We start from the raw sequence: 23,413 nt of genomic DNA, 5'->3' as shown, positions 1-23,413 counted from the left end.
TAACTTGAATATATATATAGAAAATACAAGTGATTAGTTAATGTGGTTGAGAGTGGTGGATAGCTAATTTTAATTATAGTGGTTGGATGTAGTTGGTGCACTTGAAAAATAGTTCAAACATTAAAGTCTTATCAATTTAAATACTTAAAATAACAATTAGGTAAGGGATTAATATATTCCTAAACCCTAAAGCCCTATTCTATTATTCATCTCTAAATTAGTTTGCTTTTGCCTATCAATTTAACCGGGAATGGGTACGTAAATTTTTCCTTAAAATAGGAAGAAATTATGTCCTACTACAAGAGAGAGTGACTTATGCACCGTGTTCCACGCGCCTTAAATTCCATATTCACGCGCCTGTCAAATTGGTTGGGTTGTGGAATCACCATGACACGCCACATTTTATATTACAGATTTATTGCTACACCTCCTATGTAAAAATTAATAATGGTTTAGTTCTTCTATTATGTTAAAATTTGCGATTTCATCCTTTTACTTTAATTTGACATTAATGTTATTAGTAACTCTAAATTGATAATATAATTAATTATTGATGTTTAAATGGTGATGTGAATTTTTTATTGTTATTCGATCATGCATTTAGGTTTTGGTGCGAGTTCAATAATGAATTTATATGTTAATCTGATGCTTAAAGTTATTTTTTAAAAAAATTATACCATTACTTTAATGGTATTAATAAAGGTATTCTCGATTTGGACCTACTTATGTTTTAGATAATAGAAGGGATTAAAATCACAATTGTTATTAGATATTGTGGTAGTGAGTTTTATCACGAGTAAATAATATTTTTTAAAATTATTTTGGGTTTATGTTATGTGTTGATTATATTTAAAATCATGTTTAAGTATCTTTTTATTTTTAATTATTTATTTGTAATTTGTATTATAGGTAAAAAGGACTATAAAAGCTTTTGTATTAATAGTCGGACTGTATTTTGTCTTTTTTACTGAAAAAATAAAGAAATTAGTTCTTATATATTATATCAAATAGCAAATTGATCATTCTATTAAAAAAATTCATCAATTTCTATTGTTAAACACCGTCCCTATACATTAGCATAAGATAAATTGTCTGATTATTCTATCAACCACACTGGTTTTCAATAGTATAAATTGATTAAATTTTTAACAGAAATAATCAATTTACTTATGATCTAACATACAAAGACTAATTTATTCATATTTTAACAAAATATAATCTAACTTATAACTTATAGTAAAAAACCGTCGCATTACTTTTACCTTGCTGTACTTGTAATTATACTTGTATAGGTAAATTCCTTAAAGGAATCTATTGTGAGAAACAATCGTAGCCGTCAAATGGAAGATCGGAGGGATATGAAATTCCAGCGGTCGTAGGAATTGAGAAATGGTAAAAAAAGGCAAGTAACGATGTTGTGGTGGGCAGTAAGCAGTGTTAACAGGTACCTGTTAATGGTCTGAAAAAAAAGACTGTCAGAAACCAAACAGGTTTTTGACTTTTATTATTGACTTTCTTTTTGGAGGTTAGCAACCTAGGAAATGTAGGTTTCACAGTTAAAACTGTTCACCCTGTAGCCATGTCACTTGCTAGAATTTTTCCCCCAAAAAACAAAAATTATTTTTCATGATTTTTCGGTTAAATTATGTTATTAATTTTGTACAATGCATAAATTTACATAGTTTTTCTCTGAATAATATGTAGAAAGAGATAATTAACTTATAATATACAAAGGATAATATATTTTTTTCAATAGATTTTGAAAGTTTTTTTTATGTATATGAACTAAAAATAAAATACAAGGACTAAAAAGTTATTGATAACATAAATTAACTCCTTTTTTTTCCTTTAATGTGAATTTTTTTCTTCAAACAAATCTAAAACTACATATAATCTCTCACCAACCTTTAAATAATAAGATAAATATGTTTCAGTGCGCTCAAATATACCTCATTCTACACTATAGCAACAATATAAATGTCAATTGAACTAAAACTCAATCGACTTCAACATGAATATTTGAATACAAACAATCCAATGTATTTAATCGAATACAAACTTTAAACTTCATTTGGATCATTTAGGTTTTTTTTCTTTTTATAATTACAGGTGTCTTTATTCATTTTACGATTTAAAACTATTCATGTTCAGACTAGCATGGCATTCAAGTAAAGTCCTTCGAAGAATGACTACTCCAAGATCAAACTTAATTCAAATACCTAGGGAATAAGTCAATTTCCATTTCTTCCGACCACATGTTAGGTAAATTGCATTTGTATTTGGATTATTCAAGTTTGCAATTTACATTTTTTTTTCAAATTGAATCATCTCAAATTTAAATTATTTAGGATTACTTATTCAGCCATTTTTAATTTGTGTATTTTAAATATTATTTATCCAAAATTAAATACTTAGGTTGATTTTTGAATCATAAAATCTAATTACATCCGTTTGGGATACAAATTAATAGCATCAAATTTTCAAGAATAACAAAATTGACTTGTATTTTGGACGTTTCTCTAATCCAAAACATGCAAATAAGATGATTATTATATATATATATATATAGGAAAAGTATCTTCTTCGTTGGTTCGCTATTATTATTATTATTATTTATATGATTTAATTTGTTTGAATATTTTGAATATAATAATTTTTGATACAATGTATATTCGAATTAATATTTAACCCCAAGCTAATTACTAGATCGATGAAAAGACTGAGTTGATATGAAACTCACACATTAAGTTTCAATTTAAAAATTTGGATCAATTTAGACTTTGTACCATAGTGTAAGGATTTCTAATGAAAATAACCCTTTCAGTTTAACATTTAAAAGGAAAAGACATGGAGAACTTTCTTATTATTGTATACAGCTAGGTCTTTCTGTCATTCTTTACTTCTTTGAATGGCAATTTCGTCCAATTAGTATTTTTTTTTGTGTGTTCTAAGAACAAATTGTAAGGGGACATAATTAAATTATAAATTTTGTGAGGTGAAAAGGTAATTTTACTAATATAATTTTATGATTTTTCAAGAAATCTTACAAAATAATTTTACCAATTTGAGGGACCGAAGCCCTTACTTGCCCCTTTCAATTCGCCCTTGCATATAACAAGAAAAAATGTGATTGTAATCAACTTAAATTTTAGAGAACAATTTTAATAATAATAATGACAATCCGACATATAATTTTAAATTTGTACTTGAAATAAATATAAAGGACTAAATTATAAATATAAGAAATGTAGCATAATTTTAACATAAAAATAATAATAAATAAAAAACTCACGTAGCATACGAAGTTGTAGCATATTAAAAGGTGATTTGGCTTAGAACTTTTGCCAAGCACTTGCCTTTTCTTTTTAAAGTCCACCATATTTTTACAGCTTACCCACTTCTCCTCCTCCTTTTTCTCCACCGCCATCAGCCATTGCCACCACCTCCACCACCACTTGTTTCCCCTTTCTCAAACAACACCCACCATTAACATTAACTAAGAACAGAAAACACCACAAATTTGGGTCTTAATCTTTTGAATCTCAGACAGTTTCCTCTTTACAACCAAGCATTTAGAATCCCTTTACAAAGCTGCATTTTTGAAGGTTAGCCCAAGCTTATGCAATAAAAAGATTCTGTTTTTGTTTCCATTTCTGCACTTTGTTTCGGTTTTTGGTGTCTGGCTTTTTTAAGATTGTTGTTTCTCATCTGTTTTGTCGGTGATGTTTTTTCTTTTGGTTTTTGCTTTTACATTTTCAATCTAAATCTTTGTATTTTCTCGTGATTAAATTTTATTTTATTTTTATGCATTTGAAGTGGAGAGGCCATTGATGAACTTGGTTTCCTTTAAAATGTGATCTCATCTGATTACACTAACAATCTTTCTAGCTTACTGGGTTTTCTGTTTGGTTACTGAGAAAATGTATGATGAAAAGAAAAGAAAATTTTCGATTTTCCTCAGAGCTGTATTAGTACTTGACGTGGTCAACGTGAATTCTAAAAAAAAAAAAATTGTCCTTACAATTCTTGGTGACAGTAAATAATAGACAATTAATAATTTAGTGTCATGCAATAAAAAAAAAGTTATCTAATTTGATGATTAGTTGTCATCTAGCTGTTTCATATCTCTATACGACAGCTTCCTGTTCTTAATTAATATTTTTTCTTGCCTTAATTATTGTCATTAATGTGTTAATCTTATTATATTGTCTTTTTTGAGCTAGACAATAGAAGGAGATTTAAGTGATGGACCGTCATTGGCCTTGGAAGAAAAAATCATCTGATAAAGCTCATAAAGCCGCCGCCGCTGCCGCCACCATTACGGTGGATGCTGCCGCCAACGTTGCGGCTCCAGTTGCATCTCAAGGCAATGAGGTACAATTTTATGAATTTTTAATTCATCGTAGTTCATTGTATAATAGATGGAGTGTTGAGCTATGTTCATTTGATAGGATGTGCCGAAAAAACCGAAGTACGTTCAAATCTCGGTCGAATCCTATTCACATCTCACTGGTTTGGAGGATCGAGTGAAGTTGTATGAGGATCGAGTTAGGTCATTGGAGGAGGAGATTAACGACTTGAACGAAAAGCTCGATGCGGCGAATTCGGAGATTTCTACCAAGGAAGACATGGTGAAACAACATGCTAAAGTAGCCGAAGAAGCCGTTTCAGGTTAGTATATGCTTGTACGATTGATGTCGTAATGGTGTTCCGGTTTTAATCTTTGTTGTTGGTTTTGGTGTAGGTTGGGAAAAAGCCGAAGCAGAGGCATTGGCATTGAAGAATCACCTTGAATCTGTTACACTTTCGAAGCTCACCGCCGAAGATCGGGCATCGCACTTAGACGGTGCGCTCAAGGAGTGCATGCGGCAAATCCGGAATCTGAAGGAAGAACATGAGCAGAAGGTGCAAGACGTGGTGGTGAGCAAAAACAAGCAATGTGAAAAGATTAAACTCGAGTTTGAAGCTAGGATTGCTAATTTAGACCAAGAGCTCCTTAAGTTCGAAGCCGACAATGCCGCGATTACGAGGTCTTTGCAAGAACGTTCTAACATGCTGGTTAAGATTAGCGAAGAGAAATCACGAGCCGAGGCTGAGATCGAGCTTCTAAAGGGTAATATTGAATCGTGCAAAAGGGAAATTAATACCTTGAAGTATGAAATCCATGTAGTTTCGAAAGAGCTCGAAATTCGTAACGAAGAAAAGAACATGAGTATGAGGTCTGCAGAAGTGGCTAACAAGCAGCTTATGGAGGGTGTTAAAAAGATAGCAAAGCTCGAAGCAGAATGCCAAAGATTACGTGGTCTTGTGCGGAAAAAGTTGCCCGGCCCGGCAGCACTCGCTCAAATGAAGCTAGAGGTTGAGAGTTTAGGACAGGATTATGGAGATACACGATTAAAGAGGTCTCCTGTCCGGCCTTCTACTCCACACTTGCCGGCTGTGAGTGAATTTTCACTCGACAATGCGCAGAAATTCCAAAAAGAGAACGAGTTTCTCACAGAACGTTTATTGGCAATGGAAGAAGAAACAAAGATGTTGAAAGAAGCGTTAGCAAAACGTAATAGTGAGCTACAAGCTTCAAGGAGTCTGTGTGCTAAGACGTCGAGCAAGCTTCAGAGTTTAGAAGCACAACTTGCCCGAAGTCCCTCAAAAGCAGAAGTTTACTCGAGTCAAAATGCTAGTACTCCGCCGAGTGTTACTTCCGTATCCGAAGATGGTAATGATGATGACAGAAGCTGTGCCGAATCATGGGCGACAGCTTTAGTTTCCGAGCTCTCTCAATTCAAAAAGGAAAAGGGTACCGATACGCCGAACAAAAATAAAAATTCAAAGCACTTGGACCTTATGGACGACTTTCTCGAGATGGAGAAGTTGGCTTGTTCTTCAAATGATTCAACTACAAACGGTGCAATCAACATTTCAGGTTGTACCAACGATAAGGTATCTGAAACTGTTAATGGCGATGCTTCTGGTGAGATTACTTGCAAGGAACCCGATGTAGACGAATTGCCTGCTATGAAGCTTCGAGCAAAGCTCTATATGGTGCTTGAATCGATATCTAAGGATGCGGATGTGCAGAAAATTTTGGAGGACATCAAATCTGCTATGCAGGACTCGGAGAATAGTGTCTCGGAGCAATTGCACGATTCTGATGTCACATGCAATGATCAAGCTTGTCCCGGAGATGGTAGCTTAACCGCAGAGAAGGAAATTGCTATGTCTGCAGGTGATAAGTTGACTTCGGAAAGTGTGCAAACCTTAAGTCGAGATTTAGCTGCTGCGGTTTCGCAGATTCATGACTTTGTACTGTCCCTAGGAGACGAAGCGAGGGCAGTTGATGATATATCTTTCGATGGCAATGGATTAAGCCATAAAATTGGCGAGTTCTCCGTCACCTACAATAAGGTTCTATGCAGCAACGTAAGTTTGGACGATTTTGTTCTCGATCTTTCTTCGGTTTTAGTCAAAGCTAGTGAATTAAGATTCAATGTGCTTGGCTACAAGGGTAATGAAGTTGAAATAAATAGTCCGGATTGCATAGACAAGGTCGCTTTATCGGAGAATAAGGTGACACAAAACGGTTCATTGGGAGGAATATATCAAAATGGATGTGCCCACATTTCAAGTCCGACTTCTAATCCCGAGGTTCCTGATGACGGAAACTTGGTCTCCGACTTTGAATCAAAACAATTGAGCAAATTCTCGTTGGAAGAGTTCGAGGAACTGAAGTTGGAGAAAGAAAGCTTGGCGATGGATCTTTCTCGATGTACCGAAAACCTGGAGATAACCAAGTCTAAATTACACGAAACCGAATTGCTTCTAACAGAAGCTAAATCTCAATTGGCTTCTGCTCAGAAATCAAACAGCTTGGCTGAGACACAGCTTAAGTGCATGGCAGAGTCGTATAGATCACTCGAAACGCGTGCAGAGGAGTTAGCGACTGAGCTGAACGTTTTCCAGGTAAAAACCGAAACTCTTGAAAATGAGCTTCAAGATGAAAAGAGAGGTCATCATGATGCTTTAGCTAGATGTAAGGAACTTGAAGAGCATTTGCAAAGGTAAAGCATCTAACTCTTTTTGTTACAATTTTGTCTCACCATCGTATTTACGTATAATTATCATTAACATAAATGCTTTTCGTGATTTTCAGCAAGGAAATCTGCTCGGTTTGTTCTTCAGCAGCCGATAATGACCGCACGAGCAAGCAGGTATGCCTATATTTCATCTGGTGTCTGGTGTTGCTTCTTCAACAAGTTATTGTGTAGCCTAGTTTGTTTCAAGTGTATGGTCGAAGCAACATAATTGCTTCTTGAGTAAACCAATCATCGGTACCATGTAATCTCTAGTTTAAGCACCACCCGATTTAGTATCGTTTCTGTTGAACACAGGAGAAAGAATTAGCAGCTGCGGCGGAGAAACTAGCAGAATGTCAAGAAACCATATTCCTTCTCGGCAAGCAATTAAAAGCTTTCCGCCCTCAAACTGAAACGAAGGGGTCGCCGTACAACGAGAGGATACCAGGTTTCCGTGAGGATGAAACCATTACCAGCAGCATTAACTTGCATGATCTAAACCAGGCAGAGATAGAAACAGCTGGTTCGGGGAATGCAAGCAGATCATGTGCAGAATCACCAATGGAGTCGTCATTTAACACCCCATGCAGCCCTTCGGATACTGAAGCAAACCTTTTGAGATCACCAATCAACTCGAACAACTCAAATCACAGGTCTACCATGTCAAGCTCCGAGTCTTCCTCGTCTACATCGACACCGGAGAAACAATCTCGAGGCTTTAGTAGATTCTTTTCCTCCAAAGCGAAGAACGGACATTAATCCAGCAAGTCGATAGGTGCATGATAGTATTTTGTTGGACTTTGAATGTGAATTTGTAAGTAATGACTGTATATGGTTTTCGTGTGACATATATGGTTTTAAAGCTGGTTAATATATTTTGAATATTATTTTATGCGACCTAAAAGCAATGGACTGAAAATCCGACTCTAAATTCCAATAATAAATTTTAAAGGAAAAAAAAATTCATTGGAAAAATTAAATTATGCTAAGATTAAATCTTAATATCATAGGGGGACTAAAACCCAAATTAGACCAAATTAAAAAGGGTTTTTAAAGGTTATTTATTAGTGGGTTTAATGGTCTAATTTCTAAACCCAAAATTACTTGAATCATCTAGAGATTAGACCGTGGCTTCCCAAAATTAATAAAATGTCCCATCAAATTATAAATTAATATAAAAGAATTACGTTTTAATCTCTTAAAAATAAAAAAAAATCAAATCTTTCAAAATATTATAAAATCATAAATAATACATGATAAAATTTATATATATAATTCAATGTTAGCCCCTACTGAAAATTTTGGATTAGCCACTGATACCATTGCAACGAATTTTAATTTTAGCTTATTTTTTTTAATTTTATCTAATCTAAGAGTTATAGATTAAGGTTGGCATAATGATAAATTTGACCATTAATATATCAAAAAGAGTACAACATAAGAATCTATATGTATTTAATTACTTAATTTGCAGTCTCTTCAAACCCAAATCTCATTTCCGACGTATAATCCCAGTATTTATGTGAATGTTGGGGAAGAAACTCCTTTTTATTATGAATTGAAAATAAATAGTGTGTTTTCTTAAATTAAAGGTGAATACATTGATGAGCAAGCACCTCTAGCACCGGTGAAATTTGCGATGAAGCAAAAATCAGACATAGTTGAGGAGAAGCCAAAGGCGCAGTAGGACAAGAAGGAAGAATAGGATAAACCTAGATACGAAACACCCAATGAAGAACAGAAATCAAACCCGCCATTGATTGAGGCTAGTAAGCCTCAAGACAAAAAAAAAAAAAATAGTCACTTCATACTTCCATTTTATGATTTAGTCATTCATAGAATCAAATTCCAAAAATTTTTACAATTGAGCAATCAAAATAAAAATATTAAAGTAATTGAGTATAATTTTTTTTACTAATTGGTATAGATCAATACACGCCAATACAAATTAATATTAACTAAACCAATCTAACCACATTAAAACTATAGAAAAAACACAATGAAGACAAAACATAAAAACATCTAATATTTGGTTATAGATAAAAACAACATATGTACTATAACCATTTCGACCCACCATTGTAAGGATGAAGAATGGGAGAAGCAACTACATATTGATGGCTTGCAAATTGCAGTACAGATTTTGGTCCTATATGTCCTTTTGGGCTCACACTCCAATGTCTCGTAACCTACAAAAAAAAAATCTAAACATTTGGATGATATCTTTTTATATCTTATATCATTATATATTATTATATATTTGGTATAATATATAATAATATTTATCTACTTGTTACTAGATATTTTTCTTTGAGTAGATTATATTTTTAAAGAAAGAACGTACGTTCAAATTTTAATGATGATAGTATTGAAAGAAATAATTATAAACCTCAAACATTAATGGTAAAGGGTAAAAAAAATATTTCTAGTTTATTTCAAATTCGAAATTGAACAAATTGGTCACTCTCCAAAAATTGGAGTAATTTGATGTATGTCAATTTTAAAAATGAGCAACTAAGGATATTAATCAGGGTGCTTATGTCTTACATCAATTATATATAATTTTGATTGGTATAATAATAAATTTAGGTATCAATGTTTACATTTTTTTGTCAAATTGGTCTTTATTCTTAAAAAAAAATTTAACCTCAATTTTTACACATTTACGCAATTGTTGCGGGCTAGATTTGTTATTACAACAATCAAAATTATGTACAACTGGCAAAAAGCCTTAACACCGTAATGCATTGTATTTAGTTGCTCACTTTCCAAATTTGTAGGGATTAAATTACTCTAATTTTTTTAAAATGACAAATTTACTCAATATTAAAACTAAAAGGAATTGAAGAGGAATTTTTACCACGAAAATAAATAATATTTTTTAAATAAGTAATTGTATATTGAATATGATAAAAAAAATTCAAGATTTCTCCTAATATAATAGGTTATATTTTGCTATTAATCCCTATACTTTGCAAAAGTTATGGATTTAATCCTTATACTTTAATTTGTTCTTTTTTAATACCTATACATTTCAAATTTTGAATTTTCGATCCTCACCAAATAAAAAACATAAACCAAAATCTACAATTGTGCGCAAAACACAAGACTAACAATTAAATTTAATCAAATAAATTTAATTACTACTTTTTAAATTAGAACTAAAATTTTTAAAATTAAAAAATATTTATAAATATAAAAACTAAATACATAATATTCGCAAATATAAAAATTAATAGCAAAAATTAGTAGGCATGCTAAAGAATGTAAAGCAATCATTGAAGAGGTCAAAAGGCTGCTTTCCCCTGTTCTATAATTGACGGGAAAAACACGCCCGCTGGGACTTGTCTTATCGATTGGATAATTGGATGGATTTTGAATTTTATATTTTAAAATTAATTTTTTTAAAAATAAAAAAATAGTATATTTTAACGTCTTTCACTATTATTAATATTTAATTTATTTTTAAAATTAAATATTAAATATTAAATGTTTATGATTATGATTATCTTAAATTATTGAATATTTAAATTAAGGGAATGAAATGACACGCTGTTTGAAAGACCCTTTCCACAGTTGTATACTGAAATCATGAATGTGGATGTCTTGTCTGTTTTATCAATCTTTGAGCTGTTCAGTAGTTATTTCAATCTAGTCCCCCATCTTTTCATCCCATCCCATCCCATGACTTTATATGTGCTTCCATTTCTACGTTACACGTACCAAGGTTGTGTTTTCTTAGGAGAGTCAATTGTATATAAGGTTTTTAAATTATAGGTTGAATTTTAATTCGATTGATTGATTTTGAAATTTTTTTATTGTATTTTTTTATTTAGATTATTTCATGTAAAATTTTGATATTTTTATTTGGTGAATTATAATAATAAAATAAAATTTAAATAGGTTATCATATAAGATTTAATTTTAACATTAAGTGTTAATTTAGATGTTGTATTAATGCATGCGAACTTAATATAGGAACAATATCATAACAAATTGATAAAAGGATTTAACTGAAACAGTACTTTAGTTTGATAGTTGAAGTAAAATATTTAAACAAAATTTATACATGTTAGGGGTGGCTCTTTTGAGAGAAATTTTCGGAATATTGTCTATTGGACAACAGAAAATTTCCCCAACAATTGAAAGTACTAAGGTTTTGCCCCTAATTTTCGTAGAGAATCATGCACGGTTAATGAAGAGAGCATATTGGTTGGTGGAAAAACAACCGGCAAGAACTTATGGAAGAAGTCTTAGCATTGTGTATAATATTAATTATAAAAAATACTCGTGGGGACTCAAACAACCAATCAAAGTTTATATAACCCTTACTTGCAACCAAGATTAAGAGTAAATGACATCCTTCCGGTCCTTCTCGTAAAGTTTAAACGTAGAGAAGATATTAAAGAATTCTCTTCTATTTTCATATGTATATTAATATATATAAGCACGTTTCTATTAATTTTATAATATATTTATCTTTTTTATTATATATATATGATCTTACTTGTAGGGTTTAAAAACTTTATTAGTATCAAATATTTTCTCATATAAAAGCATAATAAAACTTTAATGATATATATTATTTCAAATACTTTATATTATTATATATTATATACAAAAGCATCAACCTTGTGTTTCCTTTAAATTACTTTTTGGGATATTAGATTTTGAATAATTACCCTATATCATTAGTTTTCCATAAGAAGATCAATATGTATGTAAAAATCATTATAAGAAAAAGGTAAATGTCAAAATTATACATTAACTTTAGTTTAATATGAATATTATTTTGGTACAATTATGCATATGAAATTTTAATTATAGTTTAAATGTATAAATGAAATTTTGGTTTTGATTTAACAAAATAAATTTAAAGTAATAAATAAATCAATTTACTTTTATATTAAATAAATATAATTATTTATGTATATAATATGTTAACGTAAAATAATATTATATCGATAATTGTGTTAGTAATTTATGAAAAATGAATCAAATCAACATCTATTGTAAAAAATTATACGAAATTAAAATTCATATATAATATTACATATTGAACCAAAATTTATATGTAATTTTAGACATTATCCCTTACAAGATATTTAGATATATATAAATATTCCATAAATACATATTTGTGTTATTTCATTAAAATAAGAAACACCAACTAATTGTTGAACACCAACATGTCTTTATGCCCTACAACTAAGCCAACCTCCCAACATAAAGGGACTTTCCTTGTCTTAAAATATTTAAAAATACATTTTAGTTTGGTTATGTTGATACCCAATTAAATTAATAGTCGAGTTAAATCAAATCATTGAAAGGAAGTACGTTCTCTTAACATTATTTTCTTCGTTGACAAAATTTAAAACGAAGACTTGAATTCTTTATAACTTTTGATTTTTAGAAATAAATGAAAGTCGTACAACTTATGTTAGCGTTAGTTATTACTGCCGACTACAATGCTAATAGCAGCTTAAGAAAAAGCTGGCAGAACATTATAGCGAGCTTTATTTGCTGGTTATTTACATATTTTTGAGGATTTTAAGTAAGTAAATCACAAGATTATAATTGTAGAAGAGATTGGATCAAGCAATGATAGTTTTCAAGAGTCGTAATGTAATAAATCTATCTTATTTAAAGAGATTATGTTTTAAAAAAGTTAAAAGTGAAGTGAGAATTCTTTTGAAGACATTTAATGTGATCATATTTTCTTATAATAAGAGATTCATTTTCCTTAGAAGTTCAAATCAAGATCCTTGTCACTTCATTTCATATTTAACACTATACCAAAGACTATTTTTTTGAGGTGTTGATTCATATCAATTATACTTTAATAAGCCGTTAAATATCTATTTAAGTGAATGTTTGTCATTGTTCTATTTATGAGATTCAGAGAACACTTATTTTGGTTGTGTGAGGAATTTATTTTTGTGCAAATTTGTTGTAAGCAAGATATTATCGTTGTTCTATTTACATCAAAGCTTTTTGATCCTCTTTAAAGTATAGGATGAGATTACTATTTGGTGAATGAGCATAACTTAAATTGAAGCTTATATCCTATTGGTCGTAGTGGATTAACTCTTTGGGATGTAGGAAGTTTTTGAACTCTTTTGGTGCCAATTTTTTTTTACTTACAGTAGTTACTTAGTCCAATTGCAACAAGGGACGAATGCAAAGGAGGCAGGCAGGGCCCTAGCCCGTCCCCTAAAAATAATTTCAATCCCTTTAAAAATCATTAAATTATTATAAATTTATATATAGTAAAATTACACTTTAATCTTCCAAAATGAAAAAAAAAAGAAAGAAAGTGTTTAGGCCTTTTAAAAAATGATGCAACCTTAAACTAATACACTATAAAATTATATTTCAACTTCTCAAAAATTTATAATTTAATTGTGACCCATTCTAAAAAAATTTCTAGATTTATCTCCAGCTGCAACTGAACATTTATCTAAACGAATATCTTTATAGGCAAAAATCAATCAACTTTCAACCTACATTGGCATAAAGAAGATGAATAATTTGGAAATTTAAAGTTTGCGTATTGGAAAAGATCTCAATATGTTACTTCAATTTGGTTCACAACTTATAGAATAGTACTAAAACATTTCTATATTTTTACTATTTTCTTTGAAATCTCTTTTCATTTCTTTTTCTAGTTTTCCAATTCTATTTGCCTTTAGTGAGCTAAACTTTGGCTTAGAAATGGATTTTGATTTGATAGTACGTAGAGGTCATAAATCAGATTGGTAATGAAAGTTTAGTTTCAACCATTAAAATTAATCTCTTGGCTGCACCCTGAAAACGAAATGAATGAAAAATCAAGGTTATGATATATGCATAATCTTGTGAGGTGATATATTTATGTACACATCTGTATATATAGAGGTTTTTGGGGGTTTATTTATCCACTACACCCTTCATATCTTTGATTCAAATCTCTTTTCTTTTTACTGCTTTTCTCACAATCGTTTATGGCTTAAACCACAATTTAGTCTTTAAACTATATTTATCTCATTTCATTTCAAAAAGTGTCACGTGTGTCGTTCTTATTGGCAAACTTTTTTTAAATATTAGGGTAAGCTTAAATTAATTGATTCTTCAAAATATCATGTTTTCTATCAGTTTAGTCATTAGTTTGAGCATTCAATATCACATCAAATCTAAAACGTGTTAATCAAATTGTAAACACATTTGCATCTATTAATCCATGCGGTAAATATACGCATGTTTACAATTTGATTTGAGTATTTTAAATACGATCCACGTCAGATTCAAACCGACATTTAATGCCTGAATTGACGATTAGGCTGATGGAAATACCTAATTGATAAATATTGATATTCTATTGACTCAATTAAACGATTCAAAATTTAAGGATAAATTTTGAATCTAGACAATAATTTGAGGACATTTGATGGAATTAACCCTTCGATAAGGTTAGTTTACTTTCCCATGATTAAAGCAGAGATTAGCTCATCTTGTTAATGAAGGTTTATTGCGGGAAAAGCATTATGCCCTTCAATCATGCACAATAGTTAAACAGTATACCACTTGATTTGATGCAATCACATGGAGTTATAGTGATTATAATCCAAAAACCATTTTTCTTCTATTTTTTAATTTAACCAATATACTTATATTTGGTTATATATTATAATATTTCATTTCATTTTTTTAAAACTGATAATCATCAGTAAATTTAGAGTCAATTCAATAGACGACATTTGAGAATTAATTAATTAGGACTTGGCCAAAAGTATTCACCCTATCACTTTATACCCTATTGTAATTATGATGGAGCTACATGAATTGTGCTAGTGATATATGCATGTATGATAATGATTTGTCCTTGATTGTGCTGTGTACATTGTACCAATATATAAGAAAATTATCCTTGATTTGAATGATTTTGGACGTACGTGTATGAAAGATCCCAATTACATAAACATTACTTTTAGGAAGAACTAAAGGGCTAAAGGAGACAACAAAATTTACCAAAGTCTAACTTAAGATTTGCTCTAAGCCTCTAACCTTTTAATAGCTAAACCCGATTGGAAAGGTCATAACTTCGTTCACATAGAGTATATTACACTGCATGTGATTTAATCCTTCTATAAATTTATATAATTTAATTCCTAGTAGATCCAAGTTGATAAAACGGGTTAATTATTTCTTTATATTTTTATTTTAATACTGTACAATTAAAAGATTAATACTAATATATACAGTAAGGACATATCATATCATATGCTATGTCGAGTAGAAGAGTGAGTCATTTCAAAATTTAAGTTTAACTCATCATCTTGTCAAGATTATAAGCATTATTAATGTACTTCATTTCATGTATTAATTAAGTAAAAGATGAAGGATAATGAGGCTGAAATTTTGCTGGATTAGTATTCTAAAATATCTTAATTATACATCAGTTTTAATTCAATATGTAATGTTATATATGAACTTTAATTTTGTGTAATTTTATACATAAAATTTTGATTTGATTTAATTTTCACAAATCATTGACATTATTATCGGATTAGCACCATTTAAAGTTGATATATCGTATAGACAAATAATTGTATTAATTCATATGAAAATAAATATATGTATTTATTTCTTCAAATATATATAATTAAATCAAAATAAAAAATTCGTTTATACATGTAAACTGTAATTGAAGTTTCATAGGCTAAATCAAAATTTATATAAGAAATTGCATTTTAGATTAAAGTAGATTGAGTTCATGTATAGACTAATCAAAGTCGTATGGCTTGAGTGAATCAAACGGAAAATATTCTTTAAAAGAGTACAACAAAAATCAGCCTGCCGTTGAGGTGAGGTAGGTTTAAGGTGTAACGCCTATAGATTAATATATGTGCATTAATTTTGAGAACCAAAATTTGTAATGTCAGTTGATGATTGGATAACGAATTTAAGGGCAAGATAGAAAACACTAAATCTTTTTGTCTTATTTATGTTATTATTATTATGGTTTTCGTGTTGCTAGGGCTACTTATAAAAAGTCGAAGCTAAGGAGCCGTCAGCCATGTTTTTTTCTACTGTTTAACCCTTGAAATTTCTGCCATGGTCAAACATTACTACAAAATTTTCCCAAGAAAAATGTCGTCTCCACTCAGTTTTTTCTTTCTTTTTATGTTATTTTATTGTTTTTTAATGGAAAATTTGAAGGAATCCAATGAGTAGAAACCAGCCAATTGCCATCTAATTCTAAGCTTATTCTGGCTAAATTTTAACAACCCTGAATTCACATGCATGCCAATTTTAGGTTAAATTCCAATTTTAATCCCTTTACTACATTTAAAATTGATATTTAATATTTAATATAATTATTTGCATTGCTAAAATAAATAATTAACACCGTAAAATATCGATTAAAATACTAAGACATTTTTAAATTAATTAAATTAAATTACAACAATTTAAAATATCGTAATTAAATTTTAAATTTAAGTATAATAAAAGAAAAAAAACTATAATTTGATCAAGAATTTTTGTTAAATATTGATTATTCATAAATCGTAAGAGTTGCCCAAGAATCAAGTTCAAGATTCGCCTCTAGACTTAAACTTAAATCGTTTATCAATCTAAAAATAATTCAATCTATTGTTAAAACTCGCCAATAAAAAAACTCACTTATTATCATTTATAGTATACTTAAAATTTTTGATTAAATTAGTATCGTGAATCAACCGAATATCAACTAAGATAAAAATTTATATACAATAAAACTTAAAAAAACAAAAACTCTTACAATTTTTATATATTTTTCAGTAAACGAGATAACTAAACTCGAAAAAGAAAAAGGTAATGTAATGTATAAAATAGAAAAGAAGGAGATCACCGCAGCCTAGTCCCTAAGCAAATTAAAGTTCTATTAAATTATATACATCGACCAACTACACTATTTAATTTTATTCAATGTTCGCCATCTAACTATTGATTTTAATAAATAAATCCCGAAAAGGGTTTAAAAGTTAAAACCTACTCATCATCAATTTTGTACAAGCCCAATTTTAACCCTTCCCAAACCCATTACAAAACAACCCACCAGCCCAATCCCACTACCCAAAATTTCAGACCCAAATTGCCCAATACCCAAACCACACCGGCCCAAATCTGGAGCCCAATTCCCCCTAAAAACCCAACTAGGGTTTCAGAAAAATGAAACCCTAGCCAAACCTAGCGCCGCATCCATCCCTCTGCCGTTTGCCTTGTCCCATCGCCACCCACCGTGCCTAGCTTCATCAACACCTGCAAAATGGCAGAAAAAGCCGGAGCACACAACAGATAGTGCAAAGAATACAACTAAAAAATACAATGTAAATTGGATATAAAAGCAAAACAATATCTCTGTACATTTCCAAGGGACAGCGTTTTTGAATCCAAAAAAGAAAAACAAATCAAAAGGTTGACTCCAATTTATTCTTCTCTGTTCTTGTTTCTTATTTACTTTACTCTTTATTTATTGTTTATTTTTATTTTTTGTTTATTTTTTTTTTCCGCATTCGTTCAACAAAGAAAAAGGAATTGAAAGGGAGAGGAGAAAATACCTTACCGCTTCGACGGGCTGGTGTCGGAACCCCACCCTTGCCGTCGTCGGATTCGAGCCGAAACGGGCATCTCATCCATTTTCCTTTTGGTCTTGCGGTTGAGAAGGCTTAGCCTTCGGGGACGCAGCAAAGTTGGGAGGCTTAGAGGCCTTTCTCGCGCAACTCCGGCCATTGGCCATGGAGGCGGAGATGGCGGCCTGAGCCTAAGGGGTCGAGAGAGATGTAGGGAGGAGAGCACTCGGGCTCTCAGTTCTCCTTTTTTTGTTTTTTTTTGTTGTTTTCTTGATTGCTCAGAAAATGAAATGGGGGCTGCCCGATTAGGGTTCTTCTTGGCCCTTGCTTGATGTGTGAAACGACGCCGTTTGGAGTCTGATCAGTGGCTCCAAAATGACGTCGTATTGAGCTCTGACCCGCGCGGTGACCCGACCCAGGGGAAGGATCCGCGTGTCTTCTTTAAATGGGATATTTGCGCGCGCAGTCCCTCCGACTTTGTAGCGCGTTGCAATCTGGTCCTATTTCGCTATTTCCTATTTTTCAATGTAGCCCCAGAATTCTGTCTTTGTTCTAATTTGACCCTATGCTGCACTGCGTTTTGGGGCTTCAGGGCATTTACCATTTTGGTCCCCCCTTTTTTCGCGCATATTACATCTTGATCCTTTATTCTGTTTTATTTTTGATTTCAGCCCTGAGGTTTCGTTCCCGTTTTGAATTAGTCCTATTATTATTATTATTATTATTATTATTACTGTTATTATTATTACCTATTTATTTATATTGATTTTATTTAAACTTCCGGTACATAGATATATATTTTTATATTTTACAACTTATGTACCTATATATATCTATATACACATTTTCATTTTCATAAATACATACATATTTATATATAATCTTTGTAGTCTAAAATACACCCTTTTATATTTTTCAAATCCGCATATACATACACATTTTCAATATATTTTTAGTATGTATATAAATTAACGTATTTATTTGTATACATATGTATATTTTCATTAGTTTTAAACTTTAGTTTGTACATGTATGCTTTTTCTTTTATTTTACAATATACATACACTTACTTTTTATATGTATTCCTTTATCTTCGTATTCCATAGTTTTATACACCTATATGTACATATTTATATATATACGCATATTTATTTATCTTATATAAAATATACTTTATATATTTTGTTAATTCATGTATACACATATCTTAGTTCATGTCTATATATATCTTTTCATACTTAATTGTATTTGCTATTTATTTATTTCATTTTGTTATTATTTTGAATGAATGATTTAACTTTATTCGTTTTTTATTTTGTTATTTTGTATGTTGTAAGTTTGATCGTCCATGTTGATTGCTATAGCTTGCATCGTTTTTATTTTTTCATGTTCATTATGATTTTGCCATGCATAAATAATGTAATTTGCTTTCACTATAATTTTGTGCTTTATTTTTACTCGATATAACAAAATTTATTTTTTTAAAATGGCATTTCGTGTTTGGATTCGAGAAAATCGTGCCCTAACTTACTGGGTTTCGATTCTCTCGATAAATCTAAATGTACGAATCTTTCTAAACTCAAATTTTAAACGACCTCGGGATTAAAAATCACGTCCTAACTTACTGGTCGTGATCTCATTTTTAAATCCGAGATGGCTAAAATATCTTTTAAATAAGCATTTTTCATTCGCGTATCGAGAATTTGAGATATCGTATACTAACTTACTGGATATGATTCTCTTTCTCGATTAACGTGAAATATATTCCTTTTTCCAAAAAATTTCATTTTAATACAAGGATCGTATTTTTAGTTCTTTCAAGTTCTCAATTTTCGACATCAAGACATTAGATAATCAACTAGGTACCAATTTCTGGGCGTTACGAGGGTGCTAATCCTTCCTCGTACGTAACCGACTCCCGAACCCATTTTCTAAATTTCGTAGACCAAAACCGTTGTTTTAATAAAATCAAATTATTTATTAAAAACAACCTTTTTCCCAGGTGACCCAATCACACCTCAAAAAGGATCGGTGGCGACTCCCTTTTTCATTTTCAAAACCCAAGTCGACCCCGTTTTTCATCCAAAAAAATGGTGTCAACAAATTTCTTTAACATTTTAACACATAAGCTAACCCAATAGTGGAAAAATAGATGGAGGAGAAAATAATAGGAGGGCACCCCCGAGGAAAAGAGAAAATGAAGTAAATAATGTGAATACTTATGGTAGGTCAATTACCATGAATCAACCAAAGAAAGTGGTTGCTAATCAACAGGGATCATCAAGACAAGAGCCGGGAGCTAGGCAAACTACTGAAAAGCCCCAATTCACGCCAATCCCGATGTCATACAAGGAGTTGTATCAGACTTTGTTTGATGCACATGTTGTTGCTCCTCGCTACTTGAGTCCTCTACAACCCCCGTATCCAAAATGGTATGATACGAACGCGCAATGTGATTATCATGCGGGAATTTCTGGGCACTCGATAGAAAATTGTACTGCCTTCAAGAAGGTAGTAGAAGGACTTATCAATTTAGGTGTTGTCAAACTTGACAACTCACCTAACGCAAAGAATCCGTTACCTAATCACGCAGATAAGGGGGTGAATATGGTTAGCGAAGGTACGAGAGAAGAAGTCAAGACTGACATTGCTGAAGTAAAAACTCCATTGAAACGGGTCTGGAAAGAAATGGCGAAAAGAGGGTTGGTTATTTCAGATTCTGAAGAAGGGCATGAGATGGGAAATTATTGTGAATTTCACCATAAAACAGGGCATGAAATCCAAGAATGTGAAAGATTCAAGGCTTTGGTTCAAAGCATGATGGATAACAAGGAGATGAGGTTTTATGAAGATGCGAAAGAAATGAGGAGCATATGCGCGACAGAGTTGGGAACAAAGGCTCCAAGAATAAATCATCCTGTGGTCATTATCTCACGCCCTAAGGGTAATGAGGTTAGGGCTCAGGTAACACCGAAAATTGTAATCCAGAAACTATCAAATTTCTCTTATAAGGATAACAAAATGGTGCCGTGGAATTACGGGTGTAATGTGACCATTTTGGGAAAAGAAGCAGAAAGGAATCAGGAAATAGGTTCTTACACGCGCAATGGAAAAAGATATGACGCTCAAGCAGAGTCGTCCAGGGAAGAGAATTGGAAGAAAGAACAGAGGAAAGGGAAAGCAGTAGAAGTTGAGCCATTGGTAAATGAACCAATAAAAGAAGAGGAGGCAAAGGAGTTTTTGAAGTTTTTGAAACACAGTGAATACAGTGTTGTGGAGCAACTGCACAAACAGCCAGCCCGCATTTCTGTACTAGCTTTACTCTTAAACTCAGAAGTACATCGGAATGCACTTTTAAATGTGCTAAACGAAACATATGTGGTTGACGATATTTCGGTAAACAAGCTGGATCGGTTGATCAACAATATTGGTGCTGACAATTTTATCTTCTTCAATGATGATGAAATACCATCCGGAGGAAGAGGTTCTACCAAAGCCCTGCATGTTACTGTCCGATGCAAAGGGTACACACTCCCGGGGGCCTTGGTTGATAATGGATCTGCACTAAATGTATTGCCTTTGTCCACTCTTAGTCGATTACCAATAGACAGTTCGCACATGAAAGCATGCCAGAGCATAGTAAGGGCATTTGATGGAACAAAAAAGGAGGTTATGGGGAGAATTGAGGTACCATTAAGGATTGGCCTAGTCACTTATGAGGTGGATTTCTTGGTAATGGATATTAAACCCTCCTACAACTGTCTATTGGGGAGACCGTGGATACACTCAGCAGGGGCAGTACCTTCATCATTACATCAGAAGGTGAAGTTGGTATCGGAGGATCGGTTGGTAACAATAGATGCAAAGGAGGATATTACCGCAATGATGACCAGCGATGCACCTTATGTGGACATCAACGATGAGGCACTAGAATGTTCTTTTCAGTCGTTAGAATTTGTGAACGCGATGTTTATTGCGGAGGGAAATAGAATTCCAGTACCGAAAATATCCAGGACCACTGAGATGGGATTACGATTGATGGTAGGAAGAGGAGCCTTGCCCGGGAAAGGATTGGGAAAATATCTTCAGGGAAGGATTGAGGCACCAATACCGAAGGAAAAGTTTGATAGATTTGGTTTAGGGTACAAGCCAGACATGAAGCAGAAGAAGAAAGAAGTAGAGAAGAGACAAGAGAGAAGAAGGGCGCGTTTGAATGGACATGAAGCTAAGTGTGAGCCTTTAACCTTTCCCCACATATCTACATCTTTTGTGTCGGGAGGATTTATTCATTCTGAATGTGGAGTGTCCGGTAGCGGCATGGGAGGAATGTTGGAAAACGTTTATACCAACGCCATAGAAGCAACGGAAAGGAGGGCCTTGTTGGAGATCCGCCCTTATGAGCCTGGAAGCGAGCTAAACAATTGGGCTGCTGAAGAAATCCCTGTAGTCTTTAGGGCTTATTCAGAGTAATGCTCAAAACATTCCTGTTGTTTGTTGGCCTAGAAACGATATGAAATCTTTTGTGAAATAGGCATTGGGCCTAAGTATCATTATTTTAATGAAATACGTGTCTACGTTCATCTCGATCAGTCACTTTTTTTTCCTTTACATTTTTATTTGGTTGATTGTCTTACAAATAATTCTTTCATTTGTAATTCTTTTGCACAAACATATTCATAAATTTATATATTCTTGGTATATTCTTTGATGTGCCCTCATAGGTCTTCAGATATCAATGACATGAGTGACGCTGCCTCAAACGCGGAGCCTATTTTTGAGCAAGAAGTGTGTTTATAGGGATCCCGCGACTTTGAAAATGATGAAGATTATGATGCATCTCCGGACTTGTTAAGAATGGTGGAACAAGAGGATAAGCATATCCTACCTCATAGGGAATCATTAGAAATAGTGAGCCTAGAGGATGGAAAGGAGGTGAAAATTGGAATTGAAATCACCGCAAAGACAAGGCAAGACCTCATTAATTTGCTCAGAGAGTTCAAAGATGTTTTCGCGTGGTCGTACCAAGATATGCCTGGGCTAAGTACTAACATTGTGGTGCATCGTCTGCCCATAAAGGAGGATTGTAAACCCGTTCAACAGAAGCTCAGGAGAATGAGACCTGACATTGTGTTGAAAATAAGAGAAGAAGTCAAAAGACAATTCGACGCTGGATTCTTACAAGAGGTCAAGTATTCGGATTGGGTAGCCAACATCGTCCCTGTTCCCAAAAAAGATGGAAAGGTACGAATGTGTGTGGATTATAGGGATTTGAACAAGGCTAGTCCAAAGGACAACTTTCCACTGCCTCACATTGATACTTTGGTAGATAACACGGCGGGCTATTCATTGTTTTCTTTCATGGATGGTTTCTCTGGATACAATCAAATAAACATGCATCCTGGAGACATGAGGAAAACCACATTTATTACCTTATGGGGAACATTCTGTTACAAGGTAATGCCCTTCGGATTGAAGAATGTGGGAGCAACATATCAAAGAGCTATGGTGACTTTGTTTCACGACATGATGCACAAGGAGATCGAAGTCTATGTTGACGATATGATTGCGAAGTCTAGAACGGAAGAAGAGCATGTTCAGGTCTTGAAAATGTTATTTTTGAGATTAAAGAAATTTCAGCTCAAGCTTAACCCGGCCAAATGCACGTTTGGAGCCAGATCAGGGAAGTTATTAGGCTTCATAGTTAGCAAAAAGGAGATCGAGGTTGACCCAGACAAAGTAAAGGCAATA

The 23,413-nt window shown here is 32.4% G+C and overlaps 1 protein-coding gene across 1 annotated transcript; it reads left to right on the top strand.

The window, feature by feature from the left end:
• The first annotated feature begins 3,312 nt into the window (after positions 1-3,312).
• On the top strand, positions 3,313-7,965 carry LOC121230246 (filament-like plant protein 4). Its single transcript, XM_041114718.1, has 6 exons — positions 3,313-3,605; positions 4,224-4,374; positions 4,452-4,671; positions 4,745-7,058; positions 7,151-7,208; positions 7,389-7,965. Exons 2-6 carry the CDS (start codon positions 4,246-4,248, stop codon positions 7,830-7,832), a joined length of 3,165 nt encoding a protein of 1,054 aa, XP_040970652.1. The 5' UTR covers positions 3,313-3,605; positions 4,224-4,245; the 3' UTR covers positions 7,833-7,965.
• Positions 7,966-23,413: the final 15,448 nt, after the last annotated feature.

This window comes from Gossypium hirsutum, chromosome A06 (assembly GCF_007990345.1).
Source record: "Gossypium hirsutum isolate 1008001.06 chromosome A06, Gossypium_hirsutum_v2.1, whole genome shotgun sequence".
Lineage (NCBI taxonomy): Eukaryota > Viridiplantae > Streptophyta > Magnoliopsida > Malvales > Malvaceae > Gossypium > Gossypium hirsutum.
The sequence above is the reverse complement of the archived record's forward strand: the minus strand, read 5'-3'. Positions and strand labels throughout refer to the sequence as shown.

What these genes read in the sequence shown, in the direction of transcription:
- LOC121230246 (XM_041114718.1), top strand. Translation starts at nt 4,246, where the DNA reads ATGGACCGTCATTGGCCTTGGAAGAAAAAATCATCTGATAAAGCTCAT. An exon ending in CTTGAAGAGCATTTGCAAAG is followed by an intron (nt 7,059 to 7,150) that starts GTAAAGCATCTA and finishes CGTGATTTTCAG; the next exon opens with CAAGGAAATCTGCTCGGTTT. An exon ending in ATGACCGCACGAGCAAGCAG is followed by an intron (nt 7,209 to 7,388) that starts GTATGCCTATAT and finishes TGTTGAACACAG; the next exon opens with GAGAAAGAATTAGCAGCTGC.